Here is a 22,193-nt window from a genome sequence, read left to right on the forward strand (position 1 = left end):
AATCATGGTGATTTACACATTGTTTTTGGCCTTGGTAAAGGTATGCCCTCAACATGTTCGACAAAATGACTCAAAGAACATTTTTACTCTATTGTTGAACTTGCATTGGAACTCTTGCATGTTATGATTTGGTAATGAAACTCTAAATGGCTTTGGAAGGTTTTGCATGGTTTAAGTTGTATAAATTCTTTAAATGTTTGACATGGTCTAAAATGGTTTGGAATGGTTTAAAAGGTAAAGGTTTTGGTGGTCATAGTTGATCTATTTTGAAAACCTTGCGGGATACATGGAAATCCCTCAAGTGAATGCATTAACAAAATTAGTTTAAAAGGTTTAGAAAGTATAAAGGCTAAATGATTATGCTTGTGGGGAACATAAAAGTCTCCCAAGTGGTTTAATACGGTACATAGAAGGGCACTTAAAAGTCCCCTTAACCTAAATGGTTTGGCTATGGATATTACTTACAAGTAGGGGGTGGTATGGCGATACCACTAATATTGGCCTTGGTTAATAAAATGGTAAATGGATTGGTTGATTATTTGGAAAAATATTTTAATTAGGCAATAATGGCAGGATGTGTAGCAAAGCCATGGAAGGTGGCGATCCCGTGGGACAAAAATAGTAAACTCGTATTTGTCAATATGAGAATTGGTCTTAGTGAACTGTGTGTATGATGTCACACTATTGGGGGGTATACTAGTAATCCCATGGGATACTTCCCTGGTCATGCAGTTAAACGCACTGGGGCCCTTTCAGTAGGGAGAGTTGTACCCATATAGCACATGAGTGGTTTAGGACGGCCAAGATACATAACCTAGATAATGGTTTTAAAGGCATGCTAAACCCGGTTCCCTTTTCTGGCATGGTTATATATATGTATGGTTGTATACATTGTGTATGGTTTTTACTTGGTTTTGTAAATGGCATTATTTTATCCCTATCCTGAGTGCATGCTAGTGTTTACCCACTAACCCATCTCCTGGCGGCTGTATACCCACGTTTTGCGGGAACCGACCATTTCACTCCTTTTGCTTAGTGATTGAATTCGGTACAATCGATGTTAGATTGAAGTGGTGATCTTCCACAATTCAAAAGGCATCTATTTCATGTCATGGTTTACATTACATATTTCTTGTCTTTCATAGACTTTGATTTTTGGCTATGGTCGGGGGCATGTCCCGACTGAGTACACTTTGATTGGTTTAGAGGCTTTGTATGGACAACTGTGGACTTGGGTATGGTATGGACTGTTTATAGTATATACATATATTGGCTTATTATAAATTATTTTGGTTTATAAAGAAACATAATCAATAATACCAAATCCTAAAATTTAGTGTCACGGTGTAAGAACATAACTAGTACAATTCAAAGTCAAATACAAAAGACATCCAAAACAGGATACAACACTGCCTGTGAAATACAATAAAGACATAGTCTAATAAGGAAAGATAGAAGTAGACTTCGGATGCCTGAAATCAACCACTACCTTGAAAAGCTCCAAATGATACCGAAATCAAATATTATGAGGCACACCCAAAACTGAATTTGCACCAAAAGTCATAGGAGTGAGTACCGTCCACTTGTACTTAGTAGGTATCATAGGCCGACCGAGCAAAGCAAAAAATGAAACATATAAAATACACACTAAGGGTTCGACATTTGCAATCAAAAAATGTCCCACAACAGTAGTCCACACTGCTTGCACTAACAGTTCTATAATATTCACATATAACGCAGCAAAACACCAAAAAGAAATACAAATATACATTTATACCACATATAAGCAAAGGAAAGAGACAACATATACTAAAACATCAAGTACAAGTAAGAGAAGATAAAACAATGAATAAGTAACAAGTCAAGGCAGATAATACAATCACATTACAAGCATAACAAAGTAAATATAATGAAAATAATGAGAATGATGATAATTGTAAGCCATTTTATCGTGGGAGGAAAAATTAAACAACCTCATGTACTTGAGGAGAATTGATTCCTTAAGGATACTCCGTGAATTCGGAGGACTTGGCTTTATTTCTGTTTCATCTTATTTCTTAACTATATAACACACTTCTTTGATAGTCATATTGAACTTATGTTGAAGGTGTTAGAAAAATTCACGAGTGTTCTTGAAATATCTTGAACTTGTGTTGAAGTTTAGTGTATAAACATACAGATTGTGAACCTAAAAGAACAATATTAAGGAATTAACTTCGTAATCTGTATTGTTTGGGTTTTGGAGGTTAAAGCTTTATGCTTTCTACTCTGTTTGAACTTAAAAAGTTATTTGAAAAAACAAAAACTTTAGCACAAGTTAAAGGTCATTCGGTTAACGCTTGGAAGACATAAAAACTTCATCGTTAAATTAGAAACAAGTAGTGTTTATAAGTTACTACAAACTTGTAATTAGTATATTCTTATACTAAAGTTGACTGTCTTTTTGTGATAGGAAAAATTACTACAGAAGGTTATGTGAATGATGCTGGGATAAGTGTGGCAGCAACGAATTTTGCTACAACTAGTTATACGAGTGCTCCGCAGGCAATGGTATCTGCGGAGAAACTCAAAAAATTCATGGGTGTTGATTTTAAAAGGTGGCAACAAAATATGTTCTTATACCTTACAACCTTGTGTTTTCAAAGATTTACATTTGAAGAAGCTCCAAAATTTCCTGAAGAAACTTTATACCAGGAGCAATTTAGTGTTATGGAGGCGTTGAAATATTCTGATTTCTTGTACAGGAATTACATTGTAACTCGCCTTACAGACAACCTATACAACATGTATAGTAGAATGAAAATGTCAAAAGAGTTGTGGAGTGTGCTAGAAAGAAAATACAAGACTGAGAATGCTGGAACCAAGAAGTTCTTTGTTGCAAGATTTCTTGAGTATAAAATGATTGACCGCAAGTTTGTCATATCTCAAGTATAGGAACTGCAAGTTATCATCCACAATCTCCTTGTGGAAGGTATGAGTTTGGTAAATACCTTATTTGAACATGTTAAAAAAGTTCTTAATGTCCACATAAACTTTATTGTAGGTTTGGTTATGAACGAGGCATTTCAAGTTGCTGCAATAATAAAGAAGTTGCCACCTATGTGGAAGGACTTCAAGAACTACTTAAAAAAATAAACGAAAGAATATGACAGTCGAAGATCTCATAGTAAGACTGCGCATTAAAGAACACAACAAAGCCACAGAAAAGAGGTCGAAAGGAAATTCTGCAATGAGTGGAGCAAATATTATAGAAGACGACCACAACAACTAAAAAAAAAGAAAACTGAAAAAAAAGAAATCAACCTAAGAAAAAATTCAAGGGGAAATGCTTTAATTGTGGCAAGATTGGCCACAAGTCAACAAATTGTCGTGCCCCAAAGAAAGGCAAAAAGAAGGACTAGGTATGGTTGAATCTAAGAATAAAATGGATAATCTGTGTGTCATGCTGTCTGAATGTAACTTGGTGGGAAATCCTCGAGAATGGTGGATGAATTCCGGTGCAAATAAGGAGTTGTTTACTGCATTTGCTCCGGCTCAAGGCGAAGAGAAGATCTATATGGCAAACTCCGCAACTGCAAAAGTTGAAGGAACAGGAAAAGTCTGCCTTAAAATGACATCAGGTAAAATGTTGACTCTTAACAATATCCTGTATGTACCGGAGTTAAGGAAGAACTTGATTTTTATATCACTTCTTGATGAAAATAGATTCAAATATGTATTTATTTCTGGCAAGATTGTACTTAGCAAAGGAGAAATGTATGTAGGAAAGGCTACCTCACTGAGGGCCTATTCAAAATGAATGTAATGACAGTTGAAATCAATAAAAGTTTTGTTTCTTCTTACTTGCTTGAGTCTAATGAATTGTGGCATGAACGATTAGGATATGTCAATTACAAAACTTAGCAAAAATTGATCAACTTAGAAGTTTTTCAAAACTTTGAGTGCAATAAATCAACATGCTAAACGTGTGTGGAATCAAAGTATGCCAAGCATCTGTATAAGTCCGTTGAAAAGAATTCCAATCCCTTAGACTTAATCCACACTGATATGTTTTAATATAAAGTCAACACCATCTCATGGTGGGAAAAGTATTTTATAACTTTTATTGACGATTGCACGAGGTGTTGTTATGTTTATTTACTAAACAGTAAGGATAAAACAATAAATGCGTTTAGGCAATATAAAGCAGAAGTTAAAAATCATTTAGAGAAAAAGATCAAAATGATAAGAAGTGATAGGGGTATTGAATATGAATCTTCATTTGTGTAGATATGTGTAGAGAATGGAACAGTCCATCAAACTACGACTAGGTATTCACCTCAATCTAATGGAATTGCGAAAAAGAAAAACCAAACCCTAAAGGAAATGATGAATGCCTTATTAATAAGTTCGAGTTTACCGTAAAACTTGTAGGGGAAAACTATTCTTACAGCTAATCAAATACTCAATAGAGTGCCCCCATAGTAAGACACAATCAATTCCATATGAAAAATAGAAAGGAAGAAAACTCAACTTGAAATATTTCAAAGTGTGGGGTGTCTAGTGAAAGTTCAAGTTCCTCCAAAGAGGTGAAAATAGGACCTAAGACAGTAGAATGCGGGTTCATAGGATATGATAAAAGTAATAAAGCATGTCGATTTTTTATTTATAAATCCGAACATCTGAATATCAATGAAAATACGATAATTGAATCAGATAATGTTGAGTTATTTAAACACATTTATCCATATAGAACTAGACATAACCAGTCGAGTGAAGGTTCTAAACGACCTCGAGATGAACCAAGCGAGGATGTACATAATGATGAGAATCCAAGACGTAGTATACGTCAAAGAACGTCAACTTCGTTTGGATCAGATTTTGTAGTATTTCTCTTAGAAAATGAGCCTAAAATATTTAAAGAAGCAATGATCTCTTCAGACTCATTCTCTTGGAAAGAGGCAGTCAATAGTGAGATTGAATCAATCTTGAGCAACCATACGTGGGAGTTGGTTGATCTTCCTCCAGGAAATAAATCTTGAGGTTCTAAATGAATCTTCAAAAGGAAAATGAAAGCGGATGGTACTATTGACAAATACAAGACAAGACTTATAGTAAAAGGCTTCAAACAGAAGCAAGAACTTGATTACTTTGATACATACTCACCTGTAACGAGGATAACATTAATTCGGATATTAATTGCCTTAGCAGCAGTATATGATTTTGAAATCCATAAAATGAATGTGAAAACAATATTTCTAAATGGAGAATTGGAGGAAGAAATTTACATGGAACAACCTGAGGGTTTTGTGGTTCTAGGTAAAGAAAAGAAGGTGTGTAAACTTGTTTAATCACTTTTTGGACTAAAACAAGCACCTAAACAGTGGCATGAAAATTTTGACCAAACCATGTTGGCAAACGGGTTTAAGATAAACGAATGTCATAAATGTGTTTACATTAAAGACACTCCAAATCACAAGGTCATTGTTTGCTTGTATGTGAATGATATGTTGATCATCAGTAGAGCATTTCTGACATAAATACTATGAATGAATTCTTGAGAGCAAGTTTGATATAAAAGACCTTGGAATTGCGGATGTGATCTTAGGAATAAGAATCCATAAAACTCTACAAGGGTTGGCATTGTCACAGTTTCATTATATTGAAAAGGTACTTGATAAGTTCAAGTATTTGAAATTTGGTATTGCCAAGACTCCATTGGATGTGAGCTATGCACTTCAAAAGAATGAAGGTGAAAGTGACTCACAGTTGGACTACACAAGAGTGTTAAGATATTTAATGTATATCATGAATTGTACACAGCCAAACATAGCATGTACTATTAGTAAGTTGAGCTAGTACATGAGTAATCCCAATAAAACTCACTAGATGGCAATGAAAAGAGTTTTGGGGTATCTTACATACACTCAAGACTATGCTTTGTATTATAATAAATATCCCGCAGTACTTGAAGGATATACTGATGCAAATTGGATCACCAGATCGAATGAAGTAAAATTCACGAGTGGATATGTATTTACTATATGTGGAGGAGCAGTCTCTTGGAAATCGTCTAAACAAACATGTATTACTCGCTCCACAATAAAATCTGAGTTTATTGCACTAGATAAAGCCGGTGAAGAAGCAGAATGGCTCCGAAATTTCTTGAAAGATATTCCTTATTGGCCCAAATCATTGGCACCAGTATGTATACACTGTGATAGTCAAGCAGCAATAGGTAGGGCAATGAGCATAATGTACAACGATAAATCTCGTCACATAACACGGAGATATAATACCGTTAGAGAACTTCTCTCTAGTGGAATTATCACTTTTGACTATATGAAGTCAAAGAATAATGTGTCGAATCTACTTACAAAAGGTCTATCGAGAGAGGGAGTTGAGAGAACATCCAAGTAAATCAATTTACGGCCTAGGAAAAGTCAGCGTGGCGGTAACTCTACCTAACAGACTGGAGATCCCAAGAGCTAGGTTCAAGGAGATCAAACAAAGTTGTGTCTGACAGGTTCAACATTGTCAATATACCCAACCCATTCCCACAATGTAGATATTATTTAGTAAAAAAGGATAAGACTTATTGTGTGAAGTCTTTTAATGATTATCTAAATTTGACAGATCTGATCGAATATTTTAATCTATAGGATTAAACGTTTAGAAATTACCTATGTGAGGGTAAAATGAAAGTTGCTTCAAGGAGAATGTTAGTAAAGGCCTATTCTCTAAGCTATCATGAAATCAGAACGTGTTCATGGCTGAAATGAATAAATTCGTGAGAACCATAAACAGTAAAAGGTTGGTTGTGTCACATGTGTTGTCTAGGTGTACATTAAAGCTCGATGGTTTAAAGATGTCAAATCTACCGATTGACTGAGTGCATCCGATGCATGCTCATTACAGAAAGTTCAAAGGGAAACCCACTATTCAGATGCAATCAGTCTTTGCTTGATGATCACATACTTGTCCATAAATCTTCTACAAAGAGTAGCCATTCCCCATTTATGTGGAAGATTGTTGGGTTCAAGTTGAATGTGTGAATGGTAAATGGAGGGAATTGGTGGAGGGAAAAATGAGATCACACTTAAAAAGGAAAGTTTACTAAAAAAATAAGGAAAATTTACTAATTCTCCCACATTGGTGGGAGAAAGAAACTTCCATGTGTTCTTATTAAGAAACACATGTCCACATGGATAGTGAGGCAAGGACAAAGAGGTGTCTCGCATCATCGTCGCCGTCGCCGTCGCTCGGCTACGCATTTGGATTTGGCAAATTATCAATGAGATTAATTTTTTAAACAAATTTTATTTGAAACTTGTAAAATAAGTGAAGTTTTAATCCAAAAATTCAATGAAATAATTTTCTCCATATGCATGCATATTTCAGACCCCATGTAAATGCATGCACAACGCATCTCGAAAGGAACGCGATCTTTAGAGAGAAAGACACACTATTTTGGAAAAAGGGTGACCTACGGATGCAGGTCAGGCGCAAACCTGGCGCAGGCTGGCTCTACCTGGCGCAAAAGCCACTAGAATGGGTAAAACATCACCTGTGGCCGCAGGCCAGGTACAGTTCCAGCATAGACTGGGTGCAGGTGACGTGGTTGTTCAGTAACAATGCAACTTTTCTAGAACCAATGCTTCCGTTTCGAAGAGACACCCAATGTCTACAAATACTGACTTATTTCTCAGGTAGAAATATAATTTTGAGAGCTGAAAACACTTCTTGTCTACTAAAAACTCATTGTGATCATCTCCCGTTAAGTGAGTTCAAAGAATTCGATAGTTTGAGGTATTGTAAGCCATTTTATCCTGGGAGAAAAAATTTCGCAACCTCAGGTACTTGAGGAGAAATAATTCCTTAAGGACAATGCATAAATTCATAGGACTTGGCTTTATTTCTGTTTCATCTTATTTCTTAACTATAACACACTTCTTTGATAGATCAAATTGAACTTGTGTTGAAGGTGTTGAAAAACTTCATAAGTGTTCTTGAAATAGTCTTAAACTTGTGTTGAAGTTTAGTGTATAAGCATACAGATTGTGAACCCGAAAGAATAGGTGCACCAGCTGGGGACTTGTTCTATTTCCAAGTCTTCGCGGGCCCCTCAAAATTCATGTGGAATTCTGTGAACGCAAACAAACTATGCTACCCTATCAAATTTGACGCTCCGGACTCAATAACGATATTAAATTATTTTTAAAATGTCACTTTCTCAAAGTTGACCCCCGAAATCTAAAATCACAATTTTTCGAACCAAGGGTCGAAATGAGATTTAAAAACCATAAAACCACACCAACTATGTTACCACTCTAAAATCAACGTTCCAGATATGCTGGCGTAGTTTGTTTTGTCATCCATCACACGGATCAAAAGATATTGGATGAAGTCAACTATAAGGCTCTCGAAGCCACCAAAAACCACAATATCACATAAATCAAATTGAAATGTACCCAGAATTGTGCCAATCATCCCATACCCCAGAAATACCACAATCCAACTACGAGGAGAAGTAAAATGATCAAATCACACAGAAAAACCTATTTCACATATTTTATCAAAATTCAGGTCGTTACACCTCCGATTGTGGATGGGAGAGACACAATCCCAGAGGCTATAACACCAAATTCTACAACCCCTATCGTAGATGGGGGTGATACAATCCCGATGGGGCTCTGATACCAAATTCTACAATCCCGATTAGGAGACTCAAACTAAAATCGCATTCAAAACTATAAAACAAGGTAGAGGAGAAATAAGAGCTAATAAGTCGAGAAGAAAAAAGTTTAATTGAATCCACAACTAAACCAAGGAAGAAAAGAACTCAAATTTCAAAAAAAATAACTCAATTGAATCCACAAATGAGTCATCTCAAGTGAAAATCCAGATTAAGAAAGTTCTAAATAAGCGTTAAAATTCACGCATCACTAATCTAGATTTCAACTATACTAATCTATCGCGCCTCAAAACTACTTACTCAATCTTCAATTCATCAAAGTCAAGGAAGAAAAATAATTAAGACATCTATTTTATAGTTCACCTTGTACAACTAAAGGCCCCAAAGTGACCTTGAAATATACTCCACTCAACCCACTGTTCAGCACTGTGCTATAAATATGCTGCCACACATGCCATTATTCCAAAGCACATGGCCGTATATCACCTTGAAAGCTCATTGTTTGGATTGCGCTACACATATAGTTGTGCTAGACGTCATGGACCATACATCCGTCACACTTCTTTGAACATATCATGTCTCCCTGCCATCTTCTTTCTCTTTGCTCCAATGGACCTTCCACACATTTGTATGCCTTGCCTTGATATATTTCAAGCACTTCTATTTTCATGAACATGAATGGTAGCTGTTGAAGTTCCTTGGTTTGACGCAGTGTGAACGACCTTGAGTGAATTGTGCTAGGCGTGCTCGTATTGGGGGAGGGTTTGTATACCTTTCTTTTTCTTCTTCTACCATCAACAACTCCACCACCACTATCACCATAAATCCCACTATAAATTAATTTAATCTACACAAGAACAATTGTATTTCCTCTTTAAATCAATTGGTAATCTTGAGTACACTGAAGAACATGGCATCTTAATAAAAGCAATCCGAGTAGTTGTTTAAAATAAAATTATTTATTGAACATTGATGTAATGCGTAGTGTTGGTAAATGAGATTATATGCAGTCAGAGTAAAAGATATTTGTAAAGAAAAATAAAGTCCGCCCAAAAAGAAAGGAAAGTCGTTTTTTCCTATTAGGTAAAAACGCTTTCCCTGAAAAAAATTATGTTTTCATAATAGAACATCAAAAAATAAAATAGTTTTCTCAAAAATAATTATGCAATACCAAACATTCACAGAGCTAAAAAAATCTTGGCTCATTTGATACAAAAGATAAGGAATAATTAATTTTAAAATTAATTTTAAAATGATCTTATCCATTGGGATAAAAAGCATGAAATTACTCGCCCAGAATTAGCTATCTACGTATTGTAGTATTTTTGTCTCACCTTAAGTATGAAATAACCAAACAACCCCTAAAGGCATAGGAATTGTCAACCAACATATTTATAAACGGCACTCAAAGACGAGCCGTTAAAACACAGTAGACATGGCACCAGTAGCTCTTTTGACGGGGCCATTTAGAACCTATTTAAAGTCTTAACCGTTATTTGATAAACTTCCTCCCTTCAGACTTCGAGTTCCGCAATTACACTTCTGCAGTCAAAATTTCATACTTAAATGATCTGAATTTCGAAGAGGCAATTAAATTTTAATTTTAAATTAGTAAACATGGTTGCAATAAGTTGCACTTTCTCTTCCGATCATAATACATCTGCTGTGTTGTCTTCTTTCACCTCTAGAATTTCTATAATTCAATTGATAAAAAGCAAATTGAAAAATGATATTACAAATAACACATTCCTATGACAAGCCAGCTAGCTAATAACTAGTGATAGAGTCTGAAGACAAATATGGGGCTCTGAAAGTCCATGAAGTTCTTATATGCATCCAGTGACTGTATGTATATGTCTTCCCGTGGTTCTTCATTCACACCAGTCTGTGTGGCATATTCCAAACCCATTTCGTAGTCCACCTACCACACAAAACAATGAAACATAAAGTAGTTCGTTGATCTAGATCCTTGAAAAAATATAGCGATATTAGCAGGTTCTGGGGAACCATTTCTAATTTTACAGTTGCGATTTGGTTAATCGAACAACTTTCTTTGTCAAATTCAAGAGAGGCAAAAAACATCCAGCCAAGTTGAAGGTAGAAGATTATGACAATAATGTCATATAAATTTCTCTCCTCTAAAATAACATCTATACAAAGATGCACACCTTTTCGACATGCTGCGCAAGCTTTTCTCTGAATGTATCTTTTGTTACTGAATTAACTGAAACTTGTTTTAGTAGGTCAGCATGATCATCCCTGCAGCGTCTCTTTTTTGATGCATGCACATTTGTCGTCTGTTTTAGGAGATCATATATAGCAGCACTAGCACTAGGAATATACCTGCATCCAGCAGAAAAATGGTATTGAATTTGACTGATGAAACTCAAATTATTATTATGAGCCTTAAATGATCTGGGCTTACTTGCTCAAATTTCGCTTCCTTTCCTGCTGCTCACGAGCATGAATCCTTTTTACAATTTTTGATTTGAGCTGATTGCAGCATTGCTGAATGGCTGTCTGGAACATTGATTCCATTAGCCTACTGAAAAATTGCTCAATGATTTATTAAGTGCAGACTATAGAAGTTACCTTGACAGCAGAAGCTATCTCGCTTATGTCATCTCCAATATACTCCTTGCCAGTCCCTTTGAAGGGGATTTTGGTGCTAACAATGCTCACAAAGACACCAATCTTGTCTTGTGTTTGGTTGATCTTGTAACTGTTCCAGCTAAAAGAGACATCTTATTACACTGCCTGCAGTTCAATTTGCAGCAATATTCCCACACTCGCCCAAAAAGGGAAAACTCAACAAAAAGAATGAAGCAAAAGAGTATGCGACATAAAAAGAGCCTCAAAGGGAAAATTATTTTCCCTCTTTCCGGGTTGGCAAAAACTGGAGTCCACAAAAGATTACATCTTCTATAATACTTGAAACTTTTAAAAAGGAGAAAACATCGTCTATGAGAGGACTAGCAGAGTTTCTTAGTTTCTAAATGAATGAGAAGGGTGAGCAACTTTACTAGGCTTTAAATGCCTTACTTGATTCTCTTCAAAGCAGTCCTGGTAACAACATCAGCACCTTGCTCAAAAAGAAGTGGAATCCGATTAGCAAATCGGAAAACATTCAGCCCCTAAAATTTAGTTGGGCATAGTTAGTGCAATATTATGAGATCAAGTTCAGAAGATAAAAAGGTTGTAGTTCAGAAGATAAAAAGGTTGTAACAATGGGGCTTAAGACCAACTGATGCATCATTAGGCAATAAGCTAGGAAAAGCAATAAAAGTTTTATGGATTAGAAATTTCTAACAGTGACAGTTGCTTCTCTTTTCCACTGATCGGTTATTAGAAAAAGACATCCAACAAACAGAAGTTCGCGATCTCTTTATTACACAAATATGGGAAGACCAGAGGATGTGACCAAATACTTGTTATAGCTCCTAGGAAATATATCCTTATCATTAGGCCGCTGATTCCCTCAAAAGCCTCTATATGATAGCTCCTAGGAAATAGTCACGTCATGCTCAAAACCGAAGAAAAAAGTTCGACCATCATATAGGGCTTCCACAATCATTTGATCAGGTTCTTCCAATAAAATCAATTTAGGGCTGTTCTCGGTTGTACCCAAAATACCAACCTGAAAAAAGTTATATCGGTTAAACATTCTCGGTATTCGGGAATCAGGACACTGAGCTAACTTATATACTTATCAATAATAGGTTCAGTGGTCAAGTACCCTTAATTTTTTTACCAGACCAATATACAGATGAGACCAAGGGGTTAAGGGTTGAGCCATCAGCCATTCACCATTTCACCTCAGCGTGTATCTCTCAATTCTCTCAATTCTCTCGACTCTCCCTTTGATGCCTCTCTGGTTTGTTGGCAACATCACAACTGGTGATTTGCGTCCAGTTCTTTGGAATCTTTTGCTTCTAATATCAAAACTCACTTTCTCTTTTGATCCACTTTCATTTACACAAACACAACCCGAAGTTTGAACCGTGACTCCTCTAGCTACTTCAAGAATTCAAAAACTGAATTTGATTTCACTGAAATCAAAGCAAAATACCAGATTGGACCTTTTACAAGCTCAATTTCCCCAAAGCGAAAAGGCTTCAATTAAAGAAACCTACTTTGACTATTGCAATAGCTCCTGTCAAGAAAATGGAGTAAAAAACAGAGTACTATGTTCAGAAAGTGGAAGATACCTTGGAGAAGAAGCGCTACAGAGAAGTAAGGCAAAGACCTTGGGGAATATTTGCAGCAGAGATTCATGACCGACCCGAACAGCTCAGAAAACCGAACCAATCGATATCTTATTGGTTCAGTTCTCAGGAGAGTGACCGATTCGCCTAACTGATATATACAAATACAAATACCGACCCAACTGGACAGATAAGTAGCCCAAAATCAAATCACCTTTAACTACTTATAAATGCAGATAAAGATGCATTCTGATGGGACCTTTGCTACTAATCGGAGATAGAACATGTTGTATAAACACAATCAGTTTCAGGCTTAAGCATACTGCGTTCTCTATGTTGTATATACTTTACTGTAAGGGAGATTCTTACTAGTTTAACATCTTTCCCACCAACACTAACACCAGCTTCCACGATGAATGGATGACCTTCGAATACTTGAGCACTGGACAGAAGACATAGTAGCTTTTAACACTTCTATGATTTGTATTATCCAATTAAGGAATTCATTAAACAAAGTAGATAAGAACTTCAGAAATGGCACTACCTTCCTGAAAAAGTAGCAACCATATCTGGGTGCAGCTCCTTTATAATGCCAAGACGTAGATTATACTCTCCAGCAGGACTTAAAATCTGCAATATGGCTTAGAAATCATATGCACGAGATAACTGGGAATCAACAAAACATTTATAGCTTGGTGTTCCTAAAGGCAATTGGAGGCAAGAACTTCAGAAAGAGGAACTTACATCACCATTGGGATCATCAAATTTTGCTTGACGAAATAACTGATGGATGCGAACTATTTGCTGTGGTGTTAGAGATTTTACTGACATTTTTGGGCTAAAATCAGGACCCATCTCCCCTAGAATGTGAAAGGGTATTCTATTTTAGATGTAATATACAAAGACTGAAGGCAACCTTTTAGTTATGCAAGTAAATGGGTAGTAAGCTATAAATATATGCATATAAGTACAAAGGATAGAAATGTTCATTATGATGTGGCTGACACTGGAAATTCCAATATCCATGACGAAAGATTGGCATATTATTAATGGTAGATGTGACAATAACAAGTATAGAGTTTTTAAGATAGAACAAAACACAAACCCATCTGAGATGCAACTCTAGAAAGGCTGTGTTCAGTATATCACATTAATTCTCATTACATTTCCAGAATCAGACTTGAAATATTAAAATGCCAATTAACGTAGCTGTAGGAGCATAGTTCTCAACATATTACATATTTCACATGCCTAGCCACAGCTGTCAGAAGAATTACCAGAGCCAGAATCAACCAAAACATAATATTCATGCAACTCACATTATCTTGCAAAAATCCCAACTTATGTTTCAAATTTCACTTGTGTCCTATTGAAGTATAGCGGCTACCAAGGAACCTACTGCTCAAAGTAAGACTACATTTGACATTATCAAGGTTTTTCTTACTTTGTTGTGTGGTCTGCATTCTTATCCGCCACCAGCCATCCATTTAAGTTTATCCACTCTATGTTATTGTTTGTTGAAGACATATTATTAAGAAAATAAACACGGGCTCTCTCTATTAGCTTAAGCTAATAGATGAGGGTGTCACAGAATCAACACGTTATCAGAGCGGGCTAAGGTCTTCCATTCGACTCTTACCGCCGCCAAGTTTCAAAAAGAACTCCACGTGCTTGCCATGAAAAGAATCATGTCCACACACGAAGGGGTGTGTTGAAGGGAGTAATTTAAAATAAGTCTTCGGTAATGAGAACTAAGAAGAAATTTGTTCCTCACTATGTTTTATTTTGGAGATAAGCACAAGTATCCCCAGTGTTTTGGATGGCGAAAGGAGATAAGAGGCGACAAGGCAATATATTTAATTAATACCAAAGACTCAAAATATTTAATTGCAAATAATATAATAGCAATAATTTCAAGTCAAAAACTAGAAATAGATAGTAGATACTGAGTTTTTACTCTTTGAGGAAAAAACAAACAGAGGAAGAAGTAGAAGAGAAGAAAAACATCTGAGGAAAGAGAAAGTAGAAGAAGAAAAAAAAATCAAGAAGACATCAGTACTATGAGTAAACGACTAACCAGTGGAGAAAATACGAAGAAGAAAGTAGAAAAAGGAAAAAAAAAACAGAGAAACGACTTCCAATCGCTCGTCCGATGGAGTCGCCGCCCCTTGGAGTCACCGGAATCACTCGCAGTCATAGTCGCCTCTCAGTGGTAGCAGTCAAAGCAAAATGGAAATGAAACCCCTAAAATTACCTTTTATCCTTAAAACCCTAAGTTTGAAAAATAAAAATAAAAAAGTGTCGCCTTTAGTGCCTCGCCATTCTCACCTTGACGTTGCCTTTCACAGGTTGCATGCCCACAAAGGAAGATGGCAACACCGCCTCGCCATTCGCCATTCGCCATTAGCAACATAGCGCTCGCCATTGATAAAGTATACCCGGAATTGCTATGACAGCTAAACTTTACGGAGGTTCTATTACTCCTAAACTCATTTTTTCTGTATTTTCGTGCTCCTTTTGTGCTGACATGGCAGCAAATAGGAGTACAAAAATATTCGCTACTTGACAGCCACATCAACAAAAAGGAGCACAAAAACACAGAAAAAATGAGTTTATGGGAATAATAGGCCTCCCATAAAGTCTAGGTGTGTCATAGCAACTTCAAGTATAGTTCGGTGAATACTTGTGCCTTATCTCTTTATATTATATGATGATGTTTGATTGAACATGAAATTTAAAAATTAATTTGACTTCTGCATCATATCAGTGATCGCAAAAACAATAATGCTTGGAAAGCCTTTTTTTGATAAGGTAAAGAAGTAATGATTGGAAAGTTGGTGCAATAAAGATGACATTATATCAAATTTAAAATTGGAAGAGTGAAACGAATTTGAATTCTTTGAAGTTATAAAAGTTGTATAATTTCAGAATCCTATCTTGACTTAATAAATAGTGATGCCCAAAGAACAGCGAGATCAGAAGTAAGCTATTAGATAGCGTATTCACACTTTAGTCCCGGGCTTACCCTTATTAAGGAATTGGGTCAAACATTTTAGAACGTCATGAAATAGAAAGAGTATCATATAAATTAAATGGAAGTGTGTTACATTTGGGTTATCAATCTTTAGCTATGAGAAGAACATCTTCTTCTTTTTTTTTTTGGGTAATACATTCTTAATGATACCCAACAACAACAACAACAAACCCAGTGTATTCCCACCTAGTGAGGTCTGGGGGGGTAAGATGTACGCAGTCCATACCTCTATTTCTGATGAAGTAGAAAGGTTGTTTCCGATAGACCCCTGGCTCAAGACACGAGATACCACACAAACACATAGTAAAGCACAGAAGCAGATTACATAACATAAATACGGCACCCATAAGTAATATAAAACAGAGGAAAGCAGAGGAAAGCACACAGATTCGTAATAAAACATGGAGCACGGAAGACGGAATCATAACAGGAATAAAACCCCCACCAAGTAATTTCCTACACTAGCGACCCAAACTGGCCCTAATCCTCTGCCGAAATTCGCGCCCTCCAGACCTTCCTATCTAGGGTCATGTCCTCGGTGAGCTGTAACTGTTCCATGTCCCGCCTGATCACCTCGCCCCAGTACTTCTTCGGCCTACCCCTACCCCGCCTAAAACCATCCAACGCTAGCCTCTCACACCTACGGACCGAGGCATCCATGCCCCTCCTCTTCACGTGTCCGAACCATCTCAATCGTGCTTCCCGCATCTTGCACTCCACTGAAGTCACACCAACCTTCTCCCGGATAGTCTCATTCCGAACTCTATCCCCTCTAGGCAGTCCACACATCCAGCGCAACATCCGTATTTCTGCCACCTTCATTTTTTGGATGTGGGAGTTCTTAACTGACCAACACTCCGCTCCATACAACAAGGCCGGACGGACTACCACCCTGTAGAATTTGCCTTTAAGCTTGGGCGGCACCTTCTTATCACACAGCACCCCCGACGCGAGTTTCCACTTCATTCATCCCGCCCCAATACGATGCGAGACATCCTCGTCAATCTCACCATTACTCTGGATCACGGACCCAAGATACTTGAATTTATCCCTCTTACATACCTCATGTGCTTCCAGCTTCACTACCACCTCATTTTCCCGCCTCACGTCATTAAACTTGCATTCCACATACTCTGTCTTGCTTCTGCTCACCCTGAACCCTTTAAACTCAAGAGTTTGCCTCCACACCTCTAATTTGTCATTCACACCCCCTCGAGTCTCATCTATCAGAACTACATCGTCTGCAAAAAGCATACACCACGGCACCTCCCCTTGAATGCGCCGCGTCAACACATCCATCACCAACGCAAACAAAAAGGGACTAAGAGTAGATCCCTGATGCAATCCTGTCAGGACAGTGAAATGCTCTGAGTCTCCTCCCGCCGTCCTCACCTGGGTTTTCGCTCCATCATACATATCCTTAATAACTCTGGTATATGCCAGCGGTACTCCACTCACCTCCAAGCATCTCCAAAGCACCTCCCTGGGGACTTTGTCGTATGCCTTCTCCAGATCGATAAACACCATGTGCAGATCCTTCTTCCACTCCCTATACTGCTCCACCAACCTCCGCACCAGGTGGATTGCCTCCATCGTCGAGCGGCCGGGCATAAATCCGAACTGGTTTTCCGAAATAGACACTATCCGTCTCAGCCTCACCTCGACCACTCTCTCCCAGATCTTCATAGAGTGACTCAATAACTTAATCCTCCTATAGTTATTGCAACTCTGAATGTCCCCCTTATTCTTATAGAGAGGGACCATGGTACTCCACCTCCACGCCTCGGGCATCTTTGTCGTCCTGAAGATTTCATTAAACAATCCAGTCAACCACCTTACACTTACACCAGCCTCTCCAACGAACTTCCAAAACTCCACCGGTATCTCATCCGGCCCCGTCGCCCTACCCCTTCGCATCCTACGGACAGCCTGTCTAACCTCTTCTACCTTAAAACGTCTACAATAGCTAAAATCCCGACACTCCTCTGAGTGCTCCAGTTCCCCTAACACAATAGCTCTATCCCCTTCGTCATTCAAGAGCCTATGAAAATACGACTGCCATCTCTTCTTAATGTGGCCATCCTCCCCCTTAATGCACCTCACCTGATCGAGGTCACGACCCTTCCTCTCCCTAGCCTTAGCGAGTCTAAACAACTTTTTCTCCCCTTCTTTCTCCTGTAACCCTGCATACAAGCTCTCAAAAGCGGCCGTCTTAGCTGCCGTGACTGCTGACGTCGCCTCCTTCCTCGCTAGCTTGTACTCTTTCCTGTTTACCCGCTTCTCCTCTTCGTCCTTACTTTCCACCAACTTAGCATACGCCCCTTTCTTGGTCCCCACTTTCTTCTCCACCTCTTCATTCCACCACCAATCCCCCCGACGGTGCCCGGCCCGGCCCCTAGAAACACCCAACACCTCACTTGCATTCTCCCTGATGCACCTTGCCGCCCTGTCCCACATACTATCCACGTCCCCCCTACACTCCCACACCCCCATTCCCGCCAACCTTTCCCCTATCTCCCACGCATTCACTGGCGTCAGGCCGCCCCACTTAATTCTCGGTCTACACTCCTTAGTCCTCCTCTTTCTATTCTTCTTTATACCCAAATCCATAACCAAAAGCCTATGTTGGGTCGAAAGATTCTCACTCGGGATGACTTTACAGTCCTTACACAACGCCCTATCCCCTTTCCTAAGCAACAAAAAGTCAATCTGAGTCCTGGCTACCGCGCTTCGAAAGGTGATCAGGTGCTCGTCCTTCTTCGGGAAGCCCGAGTTCACCACCACCAGCCCAAAGGCCCTCGCAAACTCCAGTAGGGTCGCCCCCTCGTCATTTCTCTCCCCAAAACCAAAACCACCATGCACGTCACCAAAGCCTCCCGGTAGCGCCCTGATGTGCCCGTTGAAATCCCCTGCTACAACAATCTTCTCCGAACTAGACACGCCTCTCACTACCTCCTCCAAAGCCTCCCAAAACCGCATCTTCTCCTCCTGCTCCGATCCCAATTGCGGCGCATAAGCACTACACACGTTCAGGGTAAACCCCCGAACGACCAACTTAATAGTCATCAACCTATCGTTGATCCTCTTCACCTCCACTACCTAACCTCTAAGCTCTTCATCTACTAAGATGCCAACTCCATTCCTACGCCTGTCGCTCCCCGAGTACCACAGCTTGTAACCATCCACATCCCTAGCCTTAGACCCTACCCACTTGGTCTCTTGGACACACGCAATGTTGATCCTCCTCTTCCTAAGAATCTTCACAAGCTCTATGGACTTACCCTGAAGGGTCCCTATATTCCAAGACCCAACCCTCAGCCTACCGTCCCGCCCTCCACTACCCCTCCCCCCCCCGGCCAAACCTTGGCCCCCCTCCTACTCCCGCTCTCTCCTCATCCCCCGCCCCCACCACGGCCCCACTCCCCAACCCCCTCGAACATGTCCCTATCCACCCATTACCGCCCACAGCCACAACTACACAAAAGTATAGGAAAATATACAGATATACACGGTGGTAGTATCAAATCAGCAGCAAGGAAATACAAGGCTCACACAAATTCAAAGGAATACTCCCGAAACAAATCTATACTCAATTAGGGGGCAAACACCACCGGACTCAACACCCACCGCCCCAAATACAGGTTCCCAGCCAATAACCCAATCCAAAGCAGTGGAAGAAACGACCACAGCAACAGCAACAGCAACAACAGACAACAGACAATGTCCACAAATTCCACGCAAGTCAAGGTACAGGGGCTACTACTAGCATAATACTAAGAATGGAATATGAAATAATGAAATAAAATGGAATATGAAATAACGAAAATAACAAAGGTTAGAAGTCACCGGATTACGCTTGGAGCTGCGGCTGCTGGAGACGGAGCGGCGGGAGGCGGCTGGAGATCGGGCGGCGGCTGGCTGGCTGAAGGCCGAGGTGGGGAGGAGGGCTGGTGTACCCCGCTGGGGGGGGGGTACGGACAGGACAGGTAAGGGTGGGGGGGCCGGCGCCGAAGGTCAGCGACGGCGCCCGGGACCGGCGCGAGAGGGAGAGAGAGAGGGTAGGGAGAGAGAGAGAGAGAGAGCCGTTTGGGTGGCGCCGGAGGTCGGGCCCGGAGATTGGGCCGGGTCGGCGCCGACGGTTGGCGACTGCGACGGGGGCCGGTGACCGGTGCGAGCGAGAGAGAGGGTAGGGAGGAAGAGAGAGAGCCGTTCAGAAGAATTTTTTGTTCATTCTGTTAAGAAGGCTAAGTTCACTGTAAGTGTGTGACTTAAATTCAAAAAATTAACTTAAACAATACTAGAATAAATAGGCAAGACCTTAAGGGGTCGTTTGGTGTGAGGTGTAAGGGATAAGTAGTCCCAGGATAAAATGAAGGATCATTTTATCCCACGTTTGGTTAGTGCTATTAGTCACTACTGGGATAACTTATCCCACCATTTACACCATAGTGATGGGTAATCCCGGGATAACTATTTCCCAATCAAACGACCCCTCAAAGATTTTTTTTTTTTTATTTTGGGGGGGGGGGGGGGGGGGGGGAGAAAATTCAAAAATTCATAACATTCAAAAAAGTATAGACCCCGTGTCACATTCAGTAAAGATTTATCATATGGTATAGGATGGTTCTCTTGGCTGCACAATTCGACCTTGTTGTGCACGATTAGCCAGCCTTGCAGCGACTAGTTGATAGTTCCCTGGTTGCACTCCACAATGGGTTATAATTTAATAAAATCACATGTTTCTGTTTTCAAAACATCCCATGTAGACTGTTTTGGGGGAGAATCACTCAACGCGGGGCCTCCCTGTAAGTTCAGGTGATGTCAACAACCCATGCAGGGAGATGCTAAAAAGACAGGAACCTCGCTAACCTTCTCAGCCAGTTAGTCTAACCACAAGGATCCCCTCTTGCTTATACATCCACCGTAAGAAATTACAAACAAACTTGGAATACGAATGAAATCAAAAGGCCATCACTGGTGCAAAACGTGCAATAGTTTCAGTTAGGGCAAAGCCCAAAATGACATAACCAAATAATTGTTTTGTCAATGATGGATTTCGTATCCAAGGTGCCGATCAGGAAAGTATGAAAGGGACGTTAAACGTAATTCTAGAAGGGCCTTCCAGCAAAAAAAACAAGTTGTTCAAGTGACAGATTTTTAGACTAGTCCCACTAAGGTGGCGAGGAAACAGACTTTCGAGAGAGCAGCTTTTGTTTGGTGGTTCCTGATTGGTCCCGGGGTCGGGGGATTGGGGATGAGAGCGTTAGAGCCAGCCTCTTTGTTTCGATTGCTGCAAGGAACCGTGCAAGTGGGTGAACACATCGCCAACCAAGCTAGTTAGTTGAAACATAGTGGTATTCATCCAGTCTCAAAAGAAGCATAGGCGTATCCATTAAAAAATAGAAATAATAAGGGAAGTGTTTTTTTAGGGAATGAATGGTCCATTAGAAAAGGGAAAAGGCCCTCTTGCCTCGCACAGGAAGCACCAAATAATGGTGAAGATACTAGAAACACTATAACACCTGCTTATTAGACCAAAACACTTAAAACCTATAATAATATTAGACTACACGGTGTTCAGATTTCTTGAATTCAGCTTCATTTAACCATTCAATTCTTTGACAAGATACTTTCTTTTGAATCCATCTTTGCAACCATCTTATGATAATTTTCCACAACTTTAAATATTTTCGTACAAATCAACTAAAAGTTTTAAATATAGTTCCTGTCAAGCTTGAAGGAAGAAGTATATAGATATCGAAAAAAATAAAATTAAATAAAGAGAAAGATTGCATTGTGATATAGAGAATGAACTAAAGGATTTTGATTGCCGTCTTTGTCCTAGGACAATTTTTGCTACAGCCAAAGGGAACGAATCGACAAACTAGGTTTATCAACACGTTGGTGTTCCATCTAAAAAGCCAAATTAAAAACAAAATCTCCATGCATTAAAAGCCAATCAAAAAGCAAATATCTTATGTTGGTCTAATAGTGTAAAGCCTGTGCAGTGAAATTGCGGGAGTCAGGGGATTAGGGGATTGTGGGAGGGGACCTCGAGGTATGAAAATTTGAAAGTGAGGGGCTGACTTGTAACATTTATTGCTCAGACTCGTATGCGGGTATCCGAGAAGGGTGAGGATCTGAGAGTGGGATTCGTCAAAATCAAAATTTTAAGATTCGTTGGTACAAATCCGAGTATGGGTATGGGTGCAGGAATTCGGTGCGACCCGTACAATAATTTAACTTAAAAAAATACTTTAAGTTATAATAATTAAAATTA

General features: G+C 39.2%; 1 protein-coding gene across 4 annotated transcripts in view; it reads right to left on the reverse strand.

Annotated features, from left to right (window-relative positions):
- Window positions 1–10,259: 10,259 nt before the first annotated feature.
- Window positions 10,260–22,193, reverse strand: part of LOC107855728 (DNA topoisomerase 6 subunit B) — a 47,371-nt gene continuing 35,437 nt past the window's right edge. For 2 of the 4 annotated variants that reach the window (XM_047404432.1, XM_016700732.2), the window contains exons 12-19: window positions 13,624–13,739; window positions 13,424–13,509; window positions 13,249–13,321; window positions 11,717–11,808; window positions 11,267–11,405; window positions 11,100–11,194; window positions 10,843–11,017; window positions 10,260–10,595 (exon numbers count right to left, since the gene is read on the reverse strand). In XM_047404432.1, coding sequence (XP_047260388.1) covers window positions 10,449–10,595; window positions 10,843–11,017; window positions 11,100–11,194; window positions 11,267–11,405; window positions 11,717–11,808; window positions 13,249–13,321; window positions 13,424–13,509; window positions 13,624–13,739 — 923 coding nt within the window. In that variant the 3' untranslated portion in view covers window positions 10,260–10,448. Of the gene's footprint in view, window positions 10,596–10,842; window positions 11,018–11,099; window positions 11,195–11,266; window positions 11,406–11,716; window positions 11,809–13,248; window positions 13,322–13,423; window positions 13,510–13,623; window positions 13,740–22,193 lie in introns of those variants that run through there. The other 2 variants (XM_016700733.2, XM_016700735.2) reach the window with 2 other exon arrangements.

This window comes from Capsicum annuum, chromosome 1 (assembly GCF_002878395.1).
Source record: "Capsicum annuum cultivar UCD-10X-F1 chromosome 1, UCD10Xv1.1, whole genome shotgun sequence".
Classification (NCBI taxonomy): Eukaryota; Viridiplantae; Streptophyta; class Magnoliopsida; order Solanales; family Solanaceae; genus Capsicum; species Capsicum annuum.